Source organism: Suricata suricatta, chromosome X (genome assembly GCF_006229205.1).
Source record: "Suricata suricatta isolate VVHF042 chromosome X, meerkat_22Aug2017_6uvM2_HiC, whole genome shotgun sequence".
Classification (NCBI taxonomy): domain Eukaryota; kingdom Metazoa; phylum Chordata; class Mammalia; order Carnivora; family Herpestidae; genus Suricata; species Suricata suricatta.
Genome location: NC_043717.1, coordinates 75437541 through 75461247, shown reverse-complemented (window position 1 = coordinate 75461247; position 23707 = coordinate 75437541). Strand labels below are relative to the sequence as shown.

Here is a 23707-nt window from a genome sequence, read left to right as displayed (position 1 = left end):
TTTTGAAAGTCCCTAGTCATTGTATCAGTAGCTTCTCTGATGCTTTTTTCATGCCCAGCGATTAATTTTATGAGAATTGTTCTAAATTCTTGTTCTGTTATGTTGCTTAGATCTGTTTTGAGCAGTTGTGTGGCTGTGACTTCTTCCTTGTGTTTCTTTAGGGGAGAGTTCTTTCATTTTGTCATTTTGGCTAATTTTCTGTCTCTTGTCAGTTTTAAAAGCTCGTTGTGCACTGTGCACCTATTAGTATTGCTCTGTTAAAGGAGGGTTATTGACTGTCCATGGTCTGTCATTTCAGGAAATGTTCTTTTAATGGAGTCTCTCAGTTTCTCTTGCTGTCCCTTTGATTATTTTATTTCCCTCCTCAGCGATATTTGGGACTCTCAGTCATTTGTACTTTGCCTTGTTTCTTGAGGTAGCCCTGAAAAGGAAAACAGACAGACAAACACACAGGGAACACAAGCATGCAAATGTACAAAACAAACAGACAATCAAATTAAAAGGGGGAAAGGAGGAAAAGAAAAGGGAGAGGAAAGAGAAGAAAAGAAGAGAAGAAAAAAATAAAGGGGGGCAGAGATAACAAAGGACAATGGACAGTCTAAAAGTGTATAACCAGTTGAGTGGAGAGATAAGAATGAGATAAGGGAGAATATATCTGGATGGCAAGAGAAAAAAAAAAGAGGGAGAAAGGAAAAAGGAAAATAAAAAGTAAAATTTTTTTAAACATTTAAAAAAGTAAAAAAGGTAATAATAATAAAAGTAATTACAAAAATAAAGCAGCAGCTCCCCCTTGCGGATAGGCGTGGTTTGGTGTAGCTAAGTCTCGGGGGCTGCTCTCGGAGGCCCCGCCTTTTTGGTTGTGGAGAGATGAATGGTGGCGCCCCAAGCTCCACTGGAACTAAGCACTGCAGGGCACTCTTATGAGTCCCATCTCCTTGTGTAGCAGCTGAGCCAGGCTGTATTTTCCAGGCCCGCCTCACTTCAAAATCATAGTCCACTAACTTTTATGCACCACAGAGTCAATGTACTATGTACTCGCTTTGGTGGCTGGCTTCTTAGCCAGGGAGGCATGGGGCACTGCTGGAAATGAGGTGCACGCTCACACAGCCGCAGCCGAAGTGCGCACCACCCCCCCTGCCCCTGCCAACTCCATGTGGGGATCACATGGGGGTGGGAGCTGTTTTTTTCCCTGTTGGCACCTGGGATTCAGAATGTGCATGCCAGTGCGGGAGGTGAGATGTGCTGTGGAAATGGGGTGCATGCTCCTGCTCCCACAGCCAAAGCCAAAGTGCGCACCCCTGTGGCCACTGCTGCAGCGGCTGACTCCCTGCTGGGATCACGCAGGGGTGGGGGCTGTTTCTTTTCACTTGTGCCACCCGGGTTCAGGATTCGCACTGCCCAGCAGTTATATATGGAATGAGAGTTTTTCTCTCCATGTGGGGTTAAGCGTTCATGATCTCTTCTCTATAGACAGTACTATGAGTGTGTTCAATTTCTCTTTCTCTTCCCTTTGTCTCTCAGGGGCTCCACATGCTTTCCAAAACGTTGTTGGGCTGGGGCTCCCACCTCCCCTGCCCCTCTCGGGCTGGCCCACTTTCCAGTCTCCCCAGTTTGCACTCACTCACTCAGGCATCTTTGAGGTTGTCTTCTTTCTCTAGTCTGTATTTTCTCCTTCTACTCTTGCAGATAAGAGTAATGTCCTTCTCAGTTCGATGGATGTGGTGGAGGAAATTAACAGAGCTCCCTTCCTCTCTGCCATCTTGGCTCCTCCTCTGCAAATGTTTTTCTATACCACATATTCTTTATCCATTCTTCAGTCAATGGACATTTGGGCTCTTTCCATAATTTGACTATTATCGATAATACTGTTGATAATGCTGATTTAAACATTGGGGTGCACATATCTTTTTGAATTAGTATTTTCATATCCTTTGGATAAATACCTAGTAGTATAATTGCTGGATCCTAAAGTAGTTCTAGTTTTAGTTTTTTGAGGAACCTCCATAGTGTTCTTCAGAGTTGCTACACCAGTTTGTATTCCCACCAACAGTGTTAAGAGGGTTCCTCTTACTCCACATCTTCACCAACATCTGTTGTTTCCATTCTTACGGGTGTCAGGTGATCTATCATTGTAGTTTTCATTTATATTTCCCTGATGATGACTGATGTCGAGAGTTTTTTAATGTGTCTGCTGGCCACCTGGATGTCTTCCTTGGAAAAGTGTCTGATCATGTCTTTTGCAAAGGTCCCACCTCCTGATACCATTATGTTGGAGATCAGGTTTTTAATATATGAATTTGTGGGGTGAGGGGGATACAAACATTCAGTCTAACACAGGCACTATAAAGATTCGGCAGCCCCACATCTCTGCCTTACCAATATACTTTCTGTCTTCCAGAAATCCTGTCATTTATAGCTGATAGTAATGTAACGATAACAGTATTTATTAAAATTCATATGTACCCAGTATTATGCCAAGCACACTATGTGTCTTATCTTGTTGGTTCTTCACAACAACCTAGGAAGTAAGTAATGTTATGAGCTCCATTTTGTAGATGGTGCAACTGAGGCTCAGTAATATGAAGTGACTTGCTCAGCTAATAAATGGTAACTAATTAATAGCAGGGCTGGAATTTGAAACCAAATGGAAAACTCCAAAGTCAGGCCTCTCCTCCCAATAGGACACATTGTGGAGGCTGTATTTTCAGTAATCTTCACCACATAAGTCCTAAGGTCTGGAAATATTCAAACTCCTTGCCTTGTGCTCTACAGCTTCATTATGGATAAAGCACCAAAAGCCCATGCCACCAATTTAATTATCTAGAAAAATAACCTGGTCTCAAACATTCTTCTCCATTGGCACCTTGGCATGAATTAATGAGGTGAGTCCTATTCCTCTCTAACAGGACCTTAATGTGATGCACCACAAAAGAAGTAAGTCTTTATGGAAAAGGAAAGTTTGGGGAAGATCTGGAAATCTTAGGTCTGTCATAGGAAAGCAGGTGCATTTAAGTCATTGCTTGGAGAGGCCCAGGGCAAGAAGTGGGAGCAGTTGGAACATGAAAAGGAAGAGATCTAAATGGTAGGCATCACTGGTGTGGCCACTAGACCCATTTGAAGCAGTACCTTCACTTTTAGGGAGCATCCCAAAGAAAAACTGACCTGAACCCACGTGGCCTCAGAGACTGAGCACTATTCCTTTTCAGAAGGGGACTATGGACACCCTCTGGTCGGGATGCATCTTGCATGCTCTGACCTGGCCTGACCAAGATGCAGCACCCAGTTGTCCCTCTCTCACTACAGCAGCACTTCTTGGTAGAGCATAAGTAGTGGTCTCCCATGAGTACCCTTAGCTGTCTGCTTTCTTTCCTGCTGGGCTTTGGCCTAAGAGCCAGCCCAGATTTAGACGCTCTAAAACCGTGTGTTTTAGAAAGCACTGTAACAGCTCACACTTTCCCCAGAGGTGCTGGATAGTGTGAGTGGCAGAGAACCATCTCATTATGATCAGATTGGGAACAGAGTCCTGACTAGGGTCTGTCCCACTAGTGGGAGGACAGCTGGGATTCTGTGACCAGTTTTATAGGATTATCTTTCTCTGGTTGGAAGAGACCCAGAATAGTCACCTGGTCTAGCCTCTGGCCTTCAAGTAGAATTTCTTTCCAACATAAACTCTTGAAGCTCAGTTTTGGAATGGGAAATATAGCTAGGAATGCCTTCTACTGTCTGACCGAAATTGTTAGTGATGCTGGTGATAATCCTTCCCACTTGACATAATTTGGCAATTTGTGATAATCTGACCTCTCTTCTAGCTTAACCTGTATTAGTTATTTAAATATGTTATCTTTTAACATCTTTTTGTGCCAGCCCCTCTAAGGAGAGCTGGATTCTCCTTGCAGTTAGGGACATGCCTTATTTACCTTTGTAGCTCTATCCTAGCATGGTATCAACTACTGTCAGGGTAAAGCCAAGGATCTATTTGTGACACATATAGTCAAAGACCTCCTTATATATATGTTGAATGAAGAAGGGAAAAAAAAGGAAAATATGCTCTTAACTGTTTTTATCCATAGAGCACCTCCTGTACACATAAGAACAAACCAAACGCTGTTTAATTAATTATCCAGTTATCCATGGAAAGAAGGAAATCCTTCTATGTTCTTCAGGGGTTTTTTTCAATTCATTTTTTTTATTTTATTCCTTTATGGGTTTTTTTGAGAGACAGAGAGAGACAGCACGAGCAGGGGAGGGTCAGAGAGAGATGGAGATATAGAATCCAAAGCAGGCTCCAGGCTCTGAGCTAGCTGTCAGCACAGAGCCTGACGTGGGGCTTGAACCCATAAACTGTGAGATCATTACCAGAGCCAAAGCTGGATGCTTAATTGACTGAGCCACTCAGGCACCCCTAATTCATTTTTTTAAAAGTATTTATTTGTTTTGAGAGAGCGAGAGCTGGGAGAGGCAGAGGGGTGGGGTAAGAGAGAGAATCCCAAGCAGGCTTCACACTGTCAGCGTGGAACCTGACTCAGGGCTTGAACTCACCAACGGTGAGATCATGACCTTAGCCAAAACCAAGCAGTGGTCACTTAAGTGACTGAGCCACCCATGTGCCCTCTGTTCTTCAGGTTTCATAGCATTCTTCTGTGTGTTTTCCTTCTATATCAATACCACTTACCATTCACTGTGACCATTGTTAAGTATTGGATCCTCTGGGACTTTTTAAAATAAATCCTCTCTAAACCTCACAGCCAGGGAAGATAGAGGACATAGTCATCTTGATGATGATGAAACCAAGGTGCAAAGAAATGGAAGTGGCCATCTCAAGGTCACGGATCAAAGACATGCCAAAGCTGCGACTTGGACCTTATGGTTGCAGATCCTAGAGAGCAGGCTCAATTCTTTTTTTGGCATCTCTGTGAGATCCAGAGCTGAATAACAGTGGACCTCAGGACTTCTTGCCTCGTCCCTTTGCCTTTTCCTTCTCATGTTCCTGAGATCTAGGGTCAAACCCTTTGGACTATATGGTTCTGTTTCAGGGTGTGTGTGTGTGTGTGTGTGAGAGATCCTAATTAAACGGAACGTAACCTCCTAGTTCAAGGCTTTTACCTTCATCTCTCAATTACCCTCTGCCATCAGCTCCAGCATGGTCTGCAGATGTGCTGGGAGCAGACCAGTAGGATGACAGAGAACCAGACTGGACACAGTATCACCAGGCTGAACCATCAAGAGTAAAGTAGGAACCTGAGTAACGGTAGCAATGGAAAAGAAGGGAGAGGCTTGGAGTCCAGGAGATTGGCAACTGGGAACTCTGGAGAGGTTTGCATCTCTCTCGTAATACTGGGACCTGATATGTCTCCTGACATACAAGCGACCTTTCTGAAGAGCCAAGAAGTGACCCACTAAGAAAATAGAAATTTGAGGGTAGGGAGGGTGGAGAAATCAGCAGCCGGCATGAGGACTTTGGGTTCTGGAAGGTGGGAAGAAGGCGAGTGCCAGGAGAGGAGAGACTGGTGTACCAAAGGAAGTGGGATAAGACCACAGACTTCTTGGTAATATTTGCCAATTTTTCTGAAGAGAAACAAAGCCAAACAAACTTGTGGCAAGGTTATGCATACTAGGATGACTCTTGACAATGTGTAACCTCTCACAGAAATATCGGGATTATACAATCTGATTTCCAAAAGGCAACCATTTATCCCAAAAGAACAGACTTCTAATGATGGCATTTGAGGCAGCAGTGAGAGAAAAGGAGGAAGAGATATTTAAGATAGGGGAGTGTTTCTTAAGCCCCCCGAAAGTCATAGTTCTGCTACATATCAGATCATCTTTAATGGGGTGGGGGTGTGTGGAAAAAATAGTTTTGGTTCCTGGCATAGTTTTAGTCAGATGGCTTTGTGCTAGTCTGCTTACCCCACGATGTCCTTGCCCTGCTACTCCTCAGAGTAACACTCCCCTGAGCGGCCATGAGACCAGCTATGCTTTGGATGGATTTTCTGCCAATTTTCTTCCAGGAGCACCGAATGTATTCCAAGGATAGTTGGTTAGAAGCCCAGCTACCTTGGAAAATCTAGGAAGGCAGAGGGTAGAGTGCCAGGTGGCCTTCCTTGCTTCTGTGACTGCTTGCATGCTGTGTTGGCCTTCTAAAGATGCAAGAGGAGGGGTGCCTGGGTGGCTCAGTTGGTTGAGTGTCCAACTCTGGCTCAGGTCATGATCTCATGGTCCATGAGTTCGAGCCCCGCATCAGGGTCTGTGCTGACAGCTCAGAGCCTGGAGCCTGCTTCTGATTCTGTGTCTCCCTCTCTCCCTCTGCCCCTCCCCTGCTCTGGCTCTGGCTCTCGCTCAGTCAAAAATAAATACACATTAAAAAATAATTTTAAAGATGCAAGGGGAAATTTAAGTCCCATGTCCCACTTTTTTTTTAATGAAACAACTACCCATTTTTATTAGATAACTCCAGGTTCCAAATCACTTTTCCAACTTATTTATTTATTTATTTATTTCTGAGAATGCATTCTTTCCTTTGCATTATAAACGAGGAATGTAAGGACCTGGCTGTTCCACTTTACTGTGCAACTAGCATTTGAGTCCATTCTTGTTTAATTAATTTATTATTATTATTATTATTATTGGTTCTTATAGTCTTTTTTGTATTGATGATTTTTTAAAAAATATTTTATTGTCAATTCTCTTTCTCTCTTGCTCTCTCTGTGTCTCTATCTCTTCCTCTCTCTCTCTCAAAATAAATAAATACAAAAAAGAAAAATTTAGACCCAAAGGGGTAAAGTGGCTTGCATAAAGTTGTGTAGCGTGGATACCTAAGCTGGGATTTTGACTCAGTGATCCTGCCTCCCAGTTTGAAACCATTCTTTTCTTATTAAAAATGTATATATTTAAGGTGTTCAACACGCTGATTTGCTATACATATACATATTGAAATGATTACTGTGGTTCAACTAGTTGACATCATCTTCTCACATAGTTTGCATTTATTTTGTAGTGAGAATACCTGAAATCTGCTCTCTTGGCAAATTTCTGGGACACACAAAATATTATTAATTATAGTCATCATGCTGTACATTAGCTCTCCAGCAGCTTTATACCCTTTGACCAATCAATATCTTCCCATTTCTCTGACCCCCAGGCCCTGGTAACCACCATTCTATCTTCTGCTTCTATGTATTTGACATTTTTTAGACTCCACAAAAAGTGAGATTATGCCATTTTTAAAAAATCTCTGTATCTGGCTTATTTCACTTAACATAGTGTCCTCCAGGTCCATTGAGTGTTGCAAATGGCAAGATCTCTTTTTTAAGGTCGAATAATACTCCATGGTGTATATATACCATGGTTTCTTTTTCCATTCCTTCATTCACAGACACTTAGGCTGTTTCCATATCTTGGCTATTGTGAATAATGCTGCAATAAACATGGGAGCACATATATATCTCTTCGGGTACTGATTTCATATCCTTCCTGCTGGCCAGTTTTAATGACCCACTCTGTGAAAAAAACACAAACTTCAAGACAGGAAAACTGTATTTCTGAGTTGGGTTTCCTATTAGATAGCTGTGTGGCATGGGCCAAATCTTTTGTTGGAGTATCAGTAGCTTCAGTTTCATAATCCTCCCACCACTCCATTAGAGATATTAAAAGAATGAAATAAGAGTAAATGAAAAGCTATTAAGATAAATTTATTTTGTAAACCTAGCGTTAAACATGCTCATAGTTGGTTTCTTTTTCTTTGATTCTGTTTTGTCTTTCTCTCTTTTGCTTTCTCCCCATCTCCTGTTGAGTAGATTAATAGACTCCATGCCAGGCCGCTATGCAGACTATTGCAAGAAAGACTCTCAAGGTCATGCTTCCACTGGAAAACCTCACCCTGCACTTGCCTCCCCGTTGATCCCTTGGTGGAAGGCCCAATTCAAAGATCAGTCCACATTCTTCTGAGACAAAATAATTCCAACCTTCTTTTTCTTCTTTTGGTATTCCAAAGATCTGTCAACTCCTGTAAGAGTCATGGTAGATATTATTTTGTAGGTCATCCCAGTTTTCCTTTGCCACAAAATACAGAGATTTGGTTATAATTAGAGCCCAGGGGGGTGAATGGGCTCTGCTCCTTGTCCTTTCTCCAGTGATTTTTATTCCTGTCTACTGGATAAAGCTGTCTGATTGTGTGCACTTGTAGGCAGGGGCCAGGATTTAGGGTCAACTAGTATGAGATAAACATTTTCTAGGAGCTAAGGCTTCTTCTTTTTAAGGAACTTCTTTTATATCCTGTAAGGAGTCATTAATAAGTAGTTCACACCCAAGGAGTGAGTTATTCAGAAATTAAAGCTAGATCAATTTCTATAGCAAAGTATAGAATTGAGTTAGTTATGTAAATCACTGAAGCCAAAGCAAATGTGATCAGTTTTCTAGGTATTTTAGGCCAAAACATTCTAGAGGGACAACATAATCTTCATGTTCCATTGGTTTTGGTTTTTAAGTTGAATAGTCCCCTCCTTGTTCCACGTTTGATGTGATTGATGGCCTCCTTGATAGTGGCAAGGATGGATGATTCTAGAATCAGTCAGATTTTGGTGCTGCCATTCATAAGATGTGTGACCTGGGGCAAGTCAGTTAATTACTTAAGCCTTAGTTTCCCCATCAGAAAAATGAGTAAAAGCCAAGGAGAAAATGCATGGAAAAACACTCACCATTGTGCCTGGCATATTAATTAAGACTCAATGAATATTAGCTATATTATTATTATTATTATTATTACCATTCACCTTTATCATTTTCACCTATATCCTAAGAACAATTTCATTCTGTTTTTTTAAACAGTTCTATTGAGGTATAATTAACCTGTAAGATAGACTTATTTTCATTATACAGTTTTTTCTATTTTTCAAACTTATATTTATTTATTTTGAGAGAGACAGAGCAAGAGAGAGAGAAAGAGAGAGAACATGAGCAGGGGAGGGGCAGAGAGAGAGAATCCCAAGCAGGCTCTGGACTGTCAGCACAGAGCCTGACCATGAGATCATGACCTGAGCCAAAACTCAAGAATTGGGTGCTCAAACGACTGAGCCACCCAGGTGCCCCTTCAATATACTTTTGACTGATGGGAAAGAAAGGATGGTTTAACTGTCTAAGCCTTCCCCTAACAAAACACACAACTCCTCTGATTTCTCTTCTTCCACTATTCTACAGAGGGCATGTTCCCAGTTCTGTTTGTATCTACTGTTAATTTGTACATCAATGATGAGCTTAATCTGGGTTGTTTGGGCTGTGTGTGCATCTTAAGGAAGGCCAGCAAGAGGACTTCTTGAGGCCATTCATTTAGAGTCCACTCACCAAGAGCATTGGTACATTGACTTTTTGTTACATGGGAACCCTGCGCTAGACTCCACAGAGAAAAAAGACACATAAATAAGGCAGAGTCCAAGTCCTTAAAAAGCAAAACATCCACATGTGTACATCGGTCGATAGAAAAAAGATGGAATTTAGAGTCATCACTCACTAACATTTGTGACTTCAAAAAACATTTGGACTTCAGAAAAGTCCACCTCAGAGGTTTGTTACCTTCAAATGAAAACTGAAGTTCAAGATCTGCCTTACTTGATTGATAGAGTTATGAGGCTCCTGTGTAATAATATGTGTGAAATCCCTTTGTAAATTGTTGGCTAGGTGACTATAATTTAGGAATATGAGTTATAGTAATATTCAAGTCACAGATTGTGTGCTTCAGAAGTCACATGTTTTGAGAAGTCCAGGTCATGGGCTGGGGAGTGGTTTTCAGAGAAAAAGGGACTTTTCTTGAGACTTCAAAATTGGACAGGACTTGAGCAGGTGGAAAAGAGTAGGAGGAGAGGCTCAATCTTAGTGGTGGAATTAAAAATAAGCAAAGACTTCGTGTGTCAACTATACTTCAATTAAAAAACAAGCAAGGACTCCAGAGTCCAGAACAAACATACAAGTACATACCAGGTGATATAAAGTTACCAGGGTAGTTATAATATATGGTTCGTCTTCTGAAAGGACTCCCTCCTCCTGGGCAAGTTATTATTTGCCTGGTTTGTTAGCTCCATCAAGGCAGGAGTCTTTTCCTTTTCTGATTTCTCTCTAGTACCCATTACAGTGCCTGGCACATCATAGGTGCTCAATAAATGCTCAACAAAAGAAAGAACAGATGGGTGGTCACGTCAGTTGCTCTTCTTTTTTAAAAAAAAAAATTTTAACATTTATTCATTTTTGAGAGACAGATACAGAGCATGAGCAGGTGAGAGGCAGAGAGAGGGGGAGACATAGAATCCAAAGCAGGCTCCAGGCTCTGAGCTTTCAGTACAGAGCCCGATGCAGGGCTCTAGCTCACGGACCGCGAGATCATGACCTGAGCCGAAGTCGGATGCTTAACTGACAGCCATCCAGGCACCCACATCAGTTGCTCTGGTGGTCTGGTCGTTTTAATATTATCTAAAGTCATCAGCTACTGAATTAGAAGCTATCTTTTAAAAATTTTTCGTGTTTATTTTTGAGAGAGAGAGAGAAAGAGAGAAGGCGAGTTGGGGAGGGGCAGAGTGAGAGGGAGACACAGAATCTGAAGCAGGCTCCAGGCTCTGAGCAGTCAGCACAGAGTCTGACTCAAGGTTCAAACCCACGAGCCATGAGATCATGACCTTAGCCGGAGTTGGCCGCTTAACCAGCTGAGCTACCCAGGTGCCCTGGGGCTATCTTTTAACTCCCTCTATGTGGTACAGCCCTATCTCCTGTTGGTATTTTTGGAATTTTTTGCAATGATGTCAATGCTTGGTGTGGTTTCTCTCCACCCTGTCCCAGAAGACTCCTTACCCCCAGCAAACAGTAAGGTGACCAGCAAGTCGTGTGAATACAACGGGACCACTTACCAACATGGTGAGCTGTTCATGGCTGAAGGGCTCTTTCAGAACCGGCAACCCAATCAGTGCACCCAGTGCAGCTGTTCGGTAAGACCCAGCATTTTAATGCCCCTTCTGGCCCCAACCCCAACACCAGAGCTTTCACTACCCTCACACCTTTACCTTGAGCCTACACCATAAGGTGTTAGAATGGAAGATGAATTGCCTTTAAATCCTAAGCCTCCCTGTCGATACAGACTCTGATCTTCAACTCTGAACAACTCTGACCTCTGTTAAATAAGTCAGACCCAGTCATATCCTGGTTTTGAAGCTTTATGACTGTTCAGATGGACAAAGATAAGCTGATGGTCTTTATCTGTCCTTTTTTTCATAATAGTCACACCAGCAAATTCTTCATCAGAAGTGCTCAACTATTTTCTTATGTTTATTTTTGAAAAAGAGAGAGAGACAGAGATAGAGACAGAGACAGAGACAGAGTGTGAGCAGGGGAGAGGCAGAGAGAGGGAGACAAAGAATCCGAAGCAGGCTTCTGGCTCCAAGCTGTCAGCACAGAGCCAAGTGCAGAGCTCTAACTCACAAACTGTGAGATCATGACCTGAGCCAAAGTCTGATGCTTTAACCAACTGAGCCACCCAGGTGCCCCAAGACTCAAATAGGGTTATCTCCTAACCAGTTTGTCTCTGGTGCCCCACAATGAGAACTCTCTGAACAAAACATGATTATTCCTGTGACATTACTTGTCAGAACTGTATATACCCTAGGAAGAAAGCAAAACAGTTATATGTTCACATAATCATGCAATCCAGAGAATGTAATAGGTAGAACCAGAAAATGGAATAAAATGGGCATTTAACCTGAACTGAGAGGAAATGAAGTTAGATGTAGAATTTTTTTTTTGCCTGTAAGGGCCTTAAACACTGGATTGCCGAGGGACGTTCTAGAATCTCTTCCCCTCGGACTTGTAGTAAAAATGTGGCTTTGCCTTCCGAATGACTTTTCAGGAAGCCTTCTCACCCCAGAATTAATGCTTCTAAGAATTAAGAGCAAAGTTTAAAAAAAGATATTTGGAACCTAGAACTTTAGGGAGGTGGAATCTATGTAAAGACAGACAGAACAACAAGGAAATATGGTCCTCTCCCTTGCCTTGTGCTGCACTGAGTGTCCATTCTGATCAGTCCGTGTAGTTTTGCATTTCCCCCCAGACAACTTATCTCCCTGGTTTGGAGGGTTATAAAAAAAAGGGGGCTGTCATGCAAATCTGCTTTCCCTGAAGTCCCAATGTCCAGCTGGGGCACGATGGGGACCAAGGGATACACCACAGAGAAGAGAGCAGCAAGACCATATTTGAGGCTTTGGCAAGGCCGTGGCAGCTCTCACACTGACTACCCTATACCATCTCAGACCAGGATCCCCAGCGAGGATTGCCAACTCTTCCGTGACTTAGTCTCTGGCCTGGAGAAATAGTACACAGGAAAAAAAAAAAAAAGCATAATCAAATCTCAGAAGTACCTAGAACTAACTGTGGAAGGAGCACTGGGAAGGAGTACCACTTTTTGAGTTCCTACTCATCACAGGTCCCAAGCTAAGGAGCCTTTACACTTATTCCCAGATCCTTCTGATGTTAAATTCTCTTTGTCCTTGGCAGGAGGGAAATGTGTACTGTGGTCTCAAGACTTGTCCCAAGTTGACCTGTGCGTTCCCAATCTCTGTTCCGGATTCCTGCTGCCGGGTGTGCAGAGGTAGGTACCCCAAATCCCAAAAAGTAGGGGTGCTGCTGGACTTAGAAGAGAGGAAAATACTTGCTCAGTGTCCTAGGAAAGGGAAATTTTCTAAGGTAGCCTTAGTTCATAGTCAGGGGGTGGGGACAGTTGATTCACAAAAGGGAGAAAAGTAAAAACACTGATTAAAAATTTTTTTCTGATGTTTATTTATCTTTGAGAGAGAGAGAGAGAGAGAGAGAGAGCAGGGTTGGAGGGGCAGACAGAGAGAGAGAAAGAGACATGGAATCTAAACCAGGCTTCAGGCTCCGAGCTGTCAGCACAGAGCCTGAAGTGGGGCTCAAACTCACTAACTGTGAGATCATGTCCTGAGCCAGAGTCAGACACTTAACCGACTGAACCACCTAGGCGCCCCCCAAAAACACTGATTTTAAGGGCAATCACCTGAAAGAAACCACGCTGGAATGTGGCAGGAGAGGAGTGAGCATCATCTACTGACAAAGTGTCTCTGTCTCTTCTCCCTTAATCTCTTCTAGCTTTTACTGTGTTGTAAAACACGGGCCATTACCATGTGCAGCCTTAAAAGGAGGAATGGGCCTTGCAAAGCATTGATGTGACCACTTTGAATACTGTTCAGGGCAAATTTAGGTGTATTCTTTAAAACCCCACAGTCCAAAGACAACAGATTCCTTAAAAGCACAATGGAAGGCATCATCTTCTCAAATTATAGCCCCAGTGACATTGGTGTCTTCTCAAGCCAATTTTTTCTTGTTTGGTTTCCATTTCTTTGATAATGACACCATTTTTTGTCCTTTAGGTTCCTAAGATCAAGCATAATCACTTTTAATTTCTCCTGTATTGCCTTTTCTCAGATTACTAAATCTATCAGCAGTCTTCTATCTGTCTCTTTTCTGGCTCTCTCTAGCAGTATTCTAATTTTGACTTCTTTCCTTCCATCCAATCAGCATATTTATTGAGTATCTACTTACTATATGCTCAGCCCTGTGCTAGAAGCTAGATATATATTGGTAAATACAGTAAACATTCAGGGCAATGCTAGACTATATGGCATCTTTATCCAAGTTTAAAAAAGAATCCTTTTACGTAAAATACCTTATTGCCATTTGTCAGAAAATCTTTGTGAATGTGCCCCCTTAAACTGCAGCACATTTATGTAATACACAACCCCTACAACTGTATGCAGCATACACAGCAGCAAAGGTATGTTGTTTGCTCTTGTGGAACTCACATTCTACCATAGAAGACAAACCATAAACAAACAAGTAAATAAAAATCTAAATCTAAATATGTAAGTTCCATGAAGAAAACAAACAAAAGACTCAGGGGACAGCGTTTACATTGAGTAGGTGGGAAGGCCTCTCTGAGGTGACATTTAAGCTCTCACTCGAAAGATGAAGAAGAGCCATCCATGCAAAGATCCTGGGGGAAGAGCATTCCAGGCAGAAAGAAAAGAAAATTCAAGGGCCTCCGTTTTCTGTCCATCTCTCCCTGTGGAAATCCTACAGGTTTCTCAAGACATACCTCACATACGACCGCCTTAGATTCTGATGCAGGCAGTCCTCTGGTCACATTATGCTAAATACCAGACAGAAGGCCTTCCTCTCTTCTCTGCCTTCCCACCTCCATCCTTAATTTCTCCACCTTGAAATCCTGCTTATCCAATGGCCAGCCTGACTGCCGCCTCCTCCATGAAGCACTTTCTGTTTTTTTATTTAAAATTTTTTAAATTTCATTTAATATTGAGAGAGAGAGAAAAAAAAAGCAGGAGTGGAGGAGGGACAGAGAGAGAGGGAGACACAGAATGTGAAGCAAGCTCTAGGCTCTAAGATGTCAGCACACGGTCCCATGTGGGGCTTAGACCCACAAACTGTAAGATCAGGACCTGAGCCGAAGTCGGCCACTGAGCCACTCAGGCGCCCCTGAAGCACTTTTTAAAATCCTGTGGGTTAGGAGTAAACCTCCCTCCTTTCTGAGATTGCTAAGCATGTAACCGGCCCTTCTCCAGTAGCATCTATCACTTTGTTACCTTTTGTTTTCCATTATGTGTGCCCATGTCTTATCCACCCTGCCAATTATAAGCGCCTTAAGGTAGAAACTATTTCTGCTTCATCTTTTTTTCCCCTCTCACTGTTCTAGGGGGAGAAACTCACACCATCTTTGCAGTATTGCCAGAAAGTTATAGTTTTAATTAGACGCAACAAACGTATGATATTATTGTGTTTCCATCCTCTGAGTTACTGATTGATTGTGGTAGGTAGTGCTGGCTGTATTTTGGCTCATGATCAGTAGGAAATCACCTGGTGTCATGTCCGGGTGGTTTTTCCTCCTCGTCGTACTTCAAGACACTATAATTAATATTTATTTTAGAAAGAAATGACTTTGTTCTGAGTACCAGTTATGCTCACCCCTCTTTTTTTGAGAGGAGTAAGCACAGAGAGAGAGGGAGAAAGATGCAGACCATGATATGGAGCCCATGTGTGGCCCGACGTGGGGCTTGATTCCACGACTGTGAGATCATGGCCTGAGCCAAAATCAAGAGTCAGACGCTTAACAAACTGAGCCACCCAGGCGACCTTATATGCTCATCCCTTTTAATATACTCTTTTTAGTGGTTCTCACAAGTCAGTATGGACTTAGTCATGGCCGGACTTGGTTTCTGCTTCAATAAGACTTTGGATCTTTCCGTAGCAGTCTCTCTCAGTGTGTGTGTCTATATGTCAGCACAGCTATTACAGTTAAGCCAGAAAAGATGGGTATTTCGTTCCTCATCTCCGTGCCCATCTTTGCCCCAACCCGAGTCTGCTCCAAAGACTCCATACAGAGCAGAGGTATACATGTGGCTGCTAATATAAGCACCTTGTTGCTCCGGTCCAGTCATCAGGCTGAGGTTATTTCGTTTGGGGCAAAGGGTACAATGACAAATCTAAACTGAAGGAGAGTCATAAAAGAAAGGAAACTGCCACAAGACACGATATTTTGCATCTGAGAGACAATGTGGTGCAGATGACATAGGCTCAGAAGCCAGAAGGCACAGATTTGCTTTTACTGAGCTTCCACCTACTAGTGGTGTTACCTCGGGCAAGCTGCTGGCCCACATACAGCCTCATTTTTTTTTCAGCTCTGAGAATGAAGGTATATAATATCTATCACCCATGGAAAAGCTGTAAAAATTAACTGAGATGGCCTAGAGAGCTTGGAGGGGGGAGTTTTCTACAGAGTTATTGCTTAGTATGAGATAATTATTACATTGCATTTAATATTACGGTATTTATTGGCTGGGGGTTCAGGTACACCCGAGGCACCCTCTTCTCTGTGTCTGATAGTCTTGCCTAGTCCCCATCTGCAGAACACTTCTCTCGTCACAATTTACATTTCTTTTCTAATGTCCTCAGAAGCAACACATAAAAGCGAGGTATTACTGATCACATATTGTCCCTTCGTGCACCTGATAGTTCATGAAGTTCTTCCTCCGCTGTCTCTTCTGCAGCCTAAATAAGCCACCCTCTTTCATCTTGCCCTGTGAACACTGAGTCCTACACTTTCATAAAACTGATGCCTTTTTCTCTGCCTTTAATTTCTTTACATCTTTCAGTTGTATATAATGTGATTGAATCTCCTTTGAAGTCCTCATTTTTGAAGCACCTCGTTATTTTTTTTTCTGTCGAAACGCTGTGTTTCAGAAAGGTATGTCTTGTATAAGCATATTACTCATGAGGCAGGGAATGCAGACATGCTTCTCCCCTATGCTGACCACCCTAATTGCAGGCAGAATACTGCAGAAGAAACAACCTTTTGAGTGCTGAACCTGGAAACCTTCATATGAAGGGCCCCATTGAAACCGGCTCTCTGCACTGTCACCAAAACTAGCGTGTGCCTCTCTTCCTGCGTCTGATAGCGATATCAGCCACAGATTGAATCTCAACCCCAGCCTCAGTTATTTACACATGCCCCTGAGCCTAGGACAGTCAGGAGAGCGTTGGCATGGGGCATGACATTGCTGGCACTTTAGCAGACCTCATCTGGACTGGAAGTGGAGCGCAACCAGCCACTGGAACCTTAAGGGAAACTTTATCAGAGAAAAAATCTCTTTGGAGATCATACGACCGGCACATTCTGGGCAGGCAGGCCTCAAACCCCAACCCACCCCCAGTTTCCCTCTACCATTTATCATTACTGCTTCCTGTCTCCTGCTGATCTTGCCAAGGCTAAGGGGAAGGCTGTGTACTTGGACTCTAGATAAAGGAGAGGTTTTTGGGGTAGGCTCTAAACCACATTGAGAGCCAAGCCTGCATGGACAGTGTACATATGTAGCACTTACTATGTGCCAGGTGGTGGTCTAAGAGCTTATGTGTGTAATACTCTGTTTAATCCTCACAACAGAGTGGAAACAGTTATTCTGTTGTATTACACACCATTTGTTGTATATAACCGAGGCACAGAAGTTAAGCGATTGGCCCAAAAATTTGTGGTGGTAAGTGGCAAAGCTACAATTTGAACCTTGTGGGCCTGGCTCTAGAGTCCCAAGTTCTTACACCACTGTTCATAGAACAGTGACAAGGGACCTCTCATGGTTCAAGGGAGTAGAAGGGCAGAGAGAACATGCCTGCACATTGGCATAGGTGGGTAATCCTAGCAGAGTAACCACACTACTCAGCTTTCCCCAACATGGCCTCAACCTACCCACTCCCAACCACAGGGGAGCACCTTCGTTCCACCCCTCTCTCTTTATGGCCTTTAAAGAATGTAAATATCTACCTTCTTTCATCCTGCGGACAGCTCTGGAGCAACTGCCAAGTACCGAGTGTGTGCTGCTGTTGGATATACAATGAGGAACAAAACAAACATGGAGCCTGCCCTTGCAGAGTTAAATGAGCAAGACACCATTTAGCAAATAATGACACAAGAAAATATAAAGTTATAACTGTGCCACATGCTACAAAGAGAGGTGTTGGAAAAGGCAGTAATTATGAGGGGTTGACCTAGTCTGGGAGTTGAAGGAAGATGCCTAGGATTGTCTCTCCAGCCTCAATTCACACTATATTCCTCTTCTCTCTCTGCATCCCTGGGTAAGGAAGGATTCACTCGAAAGTTAGGGACGTAGCTAGTGGGAGTCTAACCCTCCCAGGATCCCCAATGTTTGATCCCACCATGACACCAGCCACCTCAGGCTGTAGGAGTGTGAATAACTGTCCTTCCTCCATGGTACGTGTGTATTATACTGTAGCCCAGGCTTTTCTACTTACAAAACTATTGATCATGTTGGTCAGTGCATACCATATCTTACCACATTTGCCAATGTGAGTCCTTCAGATGGTTTTTATTTTTTTAAGTTCATTTATTTCTTTTGAAGGGGAGAGAGACAGGGCAAGTGGGGAAAGGACAGAGAGTGAGGGAAAGAGAGAGAATTCCAAGCAGGCTCTGCACTGGCACTGCAGAACCCGATGCAGGGCTCACACCCACAAAACTGTAAGATCATGACCTGACCGAAACCAAGAGTCGGACACTTAACTGACTGTGTTACCTGGGCACCACCTTCAGATTGTTTTTAAAAGTGCTCTATAAACCAATCTGACCCTTCCTTAATGCATCCTCATTTCTCAGACACCAACACACACATCTTCTACTCTAGGCTGGCTGTTTTCTGTGTCCTAAAATATGCCATGATCCTTCCCACTTTCACTCCTGTTACATGCCTCTCTTAGCTCTTACTTCCCACAAGCTTGTAAAAACTTCCCTCCTCTCTTCTATGGATTAGGATCCTACCCATCTTTCAAGAGCCCAGCTAGAGGCACACCCCTTTCAAAGAGCCCTAACCGATCATGGGGCCTCTTCTTGGACCACTTTCAGGACTTAGTCTGATTTGTAGGGTCCAGCATTTCAAAATGTTTTCTTGGATTGTTTATCATTTCACAGGTCTTGGCTCCTTAACTGGGAAAGAACCACCTTCTTCCTCTGTTTCCCCTAGCATAGAATAAAGCATATCTTATGGTGCATTTGTTAAACAGGAAGAGCGCTCCAGCTCTGGAGAGCTCTTGACAACACTCCCCAAGTGCAGTCCTGTCTAGGGAGGCAAGAGAGATGGCTGAACTTACAACTTACTTGGCCCAAGCTCATTTATCAAACAAATTTCCAAAGAGCCCAAGGAGAAAGTAGAATCTCTTTTTATGAAGTTGAACCATTACTGCAAACTCCAAAACAACTGCCATTTTACATGAGACTCTCAATTTCTCTTTCCAAAAAAGCAGCAGAATGACACCTGGGATTCCATCTTGGCTGGGACCCAAAGATCTTGAGAGAAGTGGTGGGAGATATAGTTCAATTTTTTTAACATCATAAAAATGTACCCAAGTTGTCAAATTTCACTCAGTCCACCAAAACTGGAAAAAATAACAGCAGCTCCAAATATTGATCCTCTAGCATTGGTTCTAGTTTAGTTCACATTTTCTGCAGAAATGTTACCATCTCCAGATCATGATGATAGAAAGGAAACATCGTTAACAAGATACACTTCTCAAAAGAATATTAATAAAAGTAAAAATGAAGTCAGTCATTGATGATTTTCAAGTTGGTGTGCTCTCACTTAACTTCAATATGCATTAAAACACTCCTGTCTTCTCAGAGCTACAGAAGAGTCTGACCACCATTAATAAGCCTGGTCTCAGGTGAGCTGTTCAAGTTCATGAAGATAGGACTATCTTGGAGGGCTCCTACCCTTGGCCTTGCTCTCTTCTTCCAGATCCCTGCTGGAATCTTTCTTTTGCCATGGAAATTTCCCAGGTTGTGTTTGATTCTCTCTGCATACTCTGTACTCAGAATTCATCTTTACGAGCTTGCTGACACTCCCAGGACTCCCTCCCCTCTGCGGTCATTGTGTTCCTTCTTGATATGTCTCTTACGTGTAGCGTGTGTCTTCTTAGAAAGCCCTTTAGACAGTGGATGGGACAGCAGTGACTTTCATACTGAGCTTAATGAACAGTGTCAATTCTTAATTGGCCTTGTGGAATAAATACTCCAACCGACTCTGGGATTGGAAGGTTTTTCATATAGGAGTCTGGCTCTACAGTAAAAATAAAGAATTTCCCATGAAGCATTTTGGAGCAAGTATTTCATCACAGGTTATAAAGCCACTGTCCCTTCATCCCTGTCCTTCAAGCCACTTCAAGGGACGCCATGGTTGACCAGAAACACATGGCTGCCTGTATCCATTCTTCTCATTGGAACACTCTTTATGAGCCTAGACCCCAGTATTTCTAGAAACGAGTCTGATTTATTGACTGGTGGCATCAACAGAGAAAAAAGAACATGAGCAAGAGGAGGGAGGTCAGGCAGAGGAAGCTCTATTTGAATATTACCTACCCGACAACTGTTAAGAACTTACGACCGCTTTCCATTCATTGCCAGGTTGACCAGCAGCAAACGTTGATAGATCTCTGAGCTTCCCTTCTCCATCCGCATGTTAGTTTCCATTTATGGATGTGATAGCACAGGGCTCTTTTTATTTGGCTACTTGGACTTTTACCACTCCACTTTATGATTATAAATTGCACCGTCTCCCAGTAAAGCAGATATCTGTCCTCCTTAGCCTCATTTTAAGCCAAGAGAGAATACGGGATTTCATTACAACTCAAACTCTTCTTTGAAAAAGCTGAAAATGAGGAGAGGGCTAGCACAATTATGAGACCATCTAAACCAGTCCAGAAGCCATGAGCTGAAAGAATCACTTCAGCCATTGTTTTGTTTTTGTTTGTTAGTTTTTCTTTTTCTTTCATTCTTTCTTTCTTTCTTTTTTTTTTTTTTTTTACTGTATCCAGGTTCCTGGGTTCCAAAGTGGAATGATGTAGACGTGAAATTATTCCCTTTTTGTATGCAGACATAAATGTTTTTCTTACTGCTAGGCTTCATTTGATTGTTTAACCTGGACTCTTTCCTTGTTAGGTACCTCACAGGCTCATGGGAGTCCCTGTGCTGGGGTTTTCCCCATGGGTAAGCCACTCTGGAGGAGGAGAAGGAGGAGGAAAGGATGGGAAGAAGAGGGGAAGTAAAACTGACCCTCATATAACACTTGGTGTGCCAGGCACCGATCTCAGCTCTTTGTGCATCCTAATTCATTTCATCTTGATAACCCACCATGGGTATGCATTATCATTCATTTTAGCAGTAAGCAAACTGAGGCTCAGAGAGGTTTATCATTTGCCCAAGGCTGAACAAGCAAGAAGGGGCGGAGCCAGGATTCGGACCCAAGCAGTCTGGCTTGGGTTGTTCTCTCAGCCATGACTACTGTGTCATCTCTCAACTTGGGGATGTAGAGCAACTTTGGGGATTCTGAACTCCGAGGCTACTGGGAGGAAAAGACTTTGTGACAGTTCTGCTCCCCAGGGGCCAGATATAGAAACACTCTCAACAGATTTATTGCAACAACTCAAAGACCCCTACTTCATTTTTTAAAATTTTTAAATCTTTGTTTATTTTTTAGAGAGAGAGAGAGAGAGAGAGAGAGAGAGAGAGAGAGCGAGCAAGCACAGGGGAGGGACAGAGAGAGACATGGAGACAGAATCTGAAGTAGGCTCCAGGCTCTGAGCTGTCAGCACAGAGCCCGATGCAGAGCTAAAACCCATGAACTGTGAGATCATGACCTGAGCTGAAGTCGGAGGCTTAACCACTGAGCAAACCAGGTACCCCTCAAAGACCCCTATTATAATAAACTTGAATTATTAGGTCACAAAAGCACTGGAAGAGCAGAGTGTGGGCTCTGGGTACCATCTCACTAATAGCTTGTCTCTTATTCTCTCCCATGATTCCTCTTGCAAGCACATGAAATTCTTATAATGGTGTTTTTTTAAAAGTGTGTATTTCTGAGTTTTCTGGATAAATGCTTTTGTATTCCTTCAGATTTGGCTGGCTACTCCTGGCAGGAGGTCCCCCTTGTCTATGTCTTAAGAGTTTCTCAAGCAGATACTTTCTTTAAAATGCTAAGAGCTTGCATCGGCAGCCCAAACGATGAAGTGCTTTATTGGACAGTGAGGTATTTTTTAGAAAACTTGACTGTCCACAAGACACTGGAGGACTCCCAGAAGTACTATATATCATTCTTGTTAGCTCAAACATCTACCAACGGAGAATCCTCCTACACCCGTTCTTTAAAGCTGTGCTCAAATTTCAGCATGCTTGCTCCCTCTCAATAGAATTTGTAGAATTGGATGTTTGGCAGAGGCCCCCAAGTCATCTGCTTCCTCTCTGTCTTTCATCTCCAGCTTGAGTGTTTTCCACTGGCTATAAAGTGTCCCATCCCAGAACCTGGCACATAGTAGGTGGAGATTTTGTGACCAGTGTCTTCCTCTCTGTCTTTTACTTTTGTCCCTCAAAAGCTCTTTACATGCCCTGATTCTGCTTATTAGGAAGAGTTCCTCTGAAAGTGCAGAGATCACTTTCCCTGGCCAAAAGGATCACTCCCACTCCTCCACCTCAGGGATTCATTTCATTTCTATGTGTCTTATGATTAGAGAAACTTTATAACTTATCCAAACCAAGACACTTCTGAAAGTGAGAGGGCAGGCTTACTAATTTTGCCTGGCAGAAAAAGAGGCATGAAACTGGGTTGTCCCAGATAAATCAGGGCCTATAAGCATGCTGTTTATGATGTTGTGTGTGGTTCAGAAGTGGCCACATGCTGGCGTAGTTTTGCATTCTGAGACTTATCTTCATGGACATCTAATAATCTCACTGTACACTTAGTCCTTCTGAGAGGATGCGGTTTACTTCTTTGACCCTACTCAAGCCAACTGGAGTTTAATGGAAGCGGTGGGAGTTATAAACAGTCTGAATTTTAGCCTAGCTCTTGAACATTTTACAAATACTTGTACTCCATTTCTTCAATTATCAGAAAGCCAAGCCATTTCAGCTCCATAGGGTACCACTCAGAATATAATTGAGGTTTGAATAAACAACACATGTGGCTTTTAAGGTTAAACGAATATTGTTTGACATACAGTACGCTAGAGTTGTTTTTCATTTTGGTTTTAAAAATTGGTTAAAATTACATCTTGTTGCTTCTCGGAATTAACTAGAATCCATCTGTCTCCATTAGAATCACTGTTTTTGTTTTTTGGGTTTTTTTTTGTTTTTGTTTTTCTTTTTGGTTTTTTTTTTTTTTTTTTTCAAATAAAGCCTTGGTGGAAAAAAGCATCTCCCTCTTAGTCAAGATCATTTGCCTAGTGAATCAGGAAAAAAAAGCAAAGAAACAGGTTTTCTGGCACTTAATCTTTTTCCTGTGTTTTGTCTCTTAGATGTACCTGAGGTATAGTATCTGAGATGGTGATAGTCTGGACAGACTTTGCCCAGGTCTAGAGAACAACTTAAAGCTGTATGAAATGGAGCATCTAAGAAGATTCTTCCAGTTTAGCTATGGTTCAAATTATATGGAATAACTTCTTGCTTTCAGAACATTCCAGCTTAGAGAATGCCATTTGGATGACTGAAAGCTCAAAGCCATAAAAATAGTAGTCACTTGTACTTGAGAATATATATATATGTATATATAGGCATATATAGGCGTATATATATATGTACATATATAAGTAATGTCTGTAGTAGTTTCTTGTGAAGTGAAATAATTCAGATTTAGTCACACATGCCTGTTTGCCACTAAATGCTTAGGTGTTGCGACACATTCAACTGAACTTGTGTTACAGGATGTTACACAAGTTCATGCTAAAGCCCCATGCCTGTAGGAACCTCTAATCAAGCCCCCATGCTTGATTCTGAGTTGTCTCTCCACTCACTTAACAGGGACTATGTTTCGAGATTCTGACTGGAGTATAAGTATTTCAAGACACTATCTAAAAGCCCTTTGAAGACTCGAGTGTCTAAATGCAATAAATTGAACTTCTCAGAAGGTCATGCTAAGTATATGTTCTGTGTTAATACTAATCATTAAATCTACCTTTACAAACGCCATTTGAGAGCTAATCTGTCATTTTTTCTTTTGTAATTTATTCCCTTTGGGATTCTTAGATTAGGCTTGAAAATACATCATATGACTTTTACATTTTGTTCTGATGTTTGCTGGTGAGTCTCTTCTGGTTTCCAATCTTC

General features: G+C 42.4%; 1 protein-coding gene across 4 annotated transcripts in view; it reads left to right on the top strand.

Annotated features, from left to right (window-relative positions):
- Window positions 1–23707, top strand: part of CHRDL1 (chordin like 1) — a 122937-nt gene that overhangs the window by 69346 nt on the left and 29884 nt on the right. For 3 of the 4 annotated variants that reach the window (XM_029930908.1, XM_029930907.1, XM_029930905.1), the window contains exons 5-6: window positions 10819–10964; window positions 12523–12616. In XM_029930908.1, the coding sequence (XP_029786768.1) occupies window positions 10819–10964; window positions 12523–12616 (240 nt within the window). The remainder of the gene's footprint in view (window positions 1–10818; window positions 10965–12522; window positions 12617–23707) is intronic. The other variant, XM_029930906.1, reaches the window with a different exon arrangement.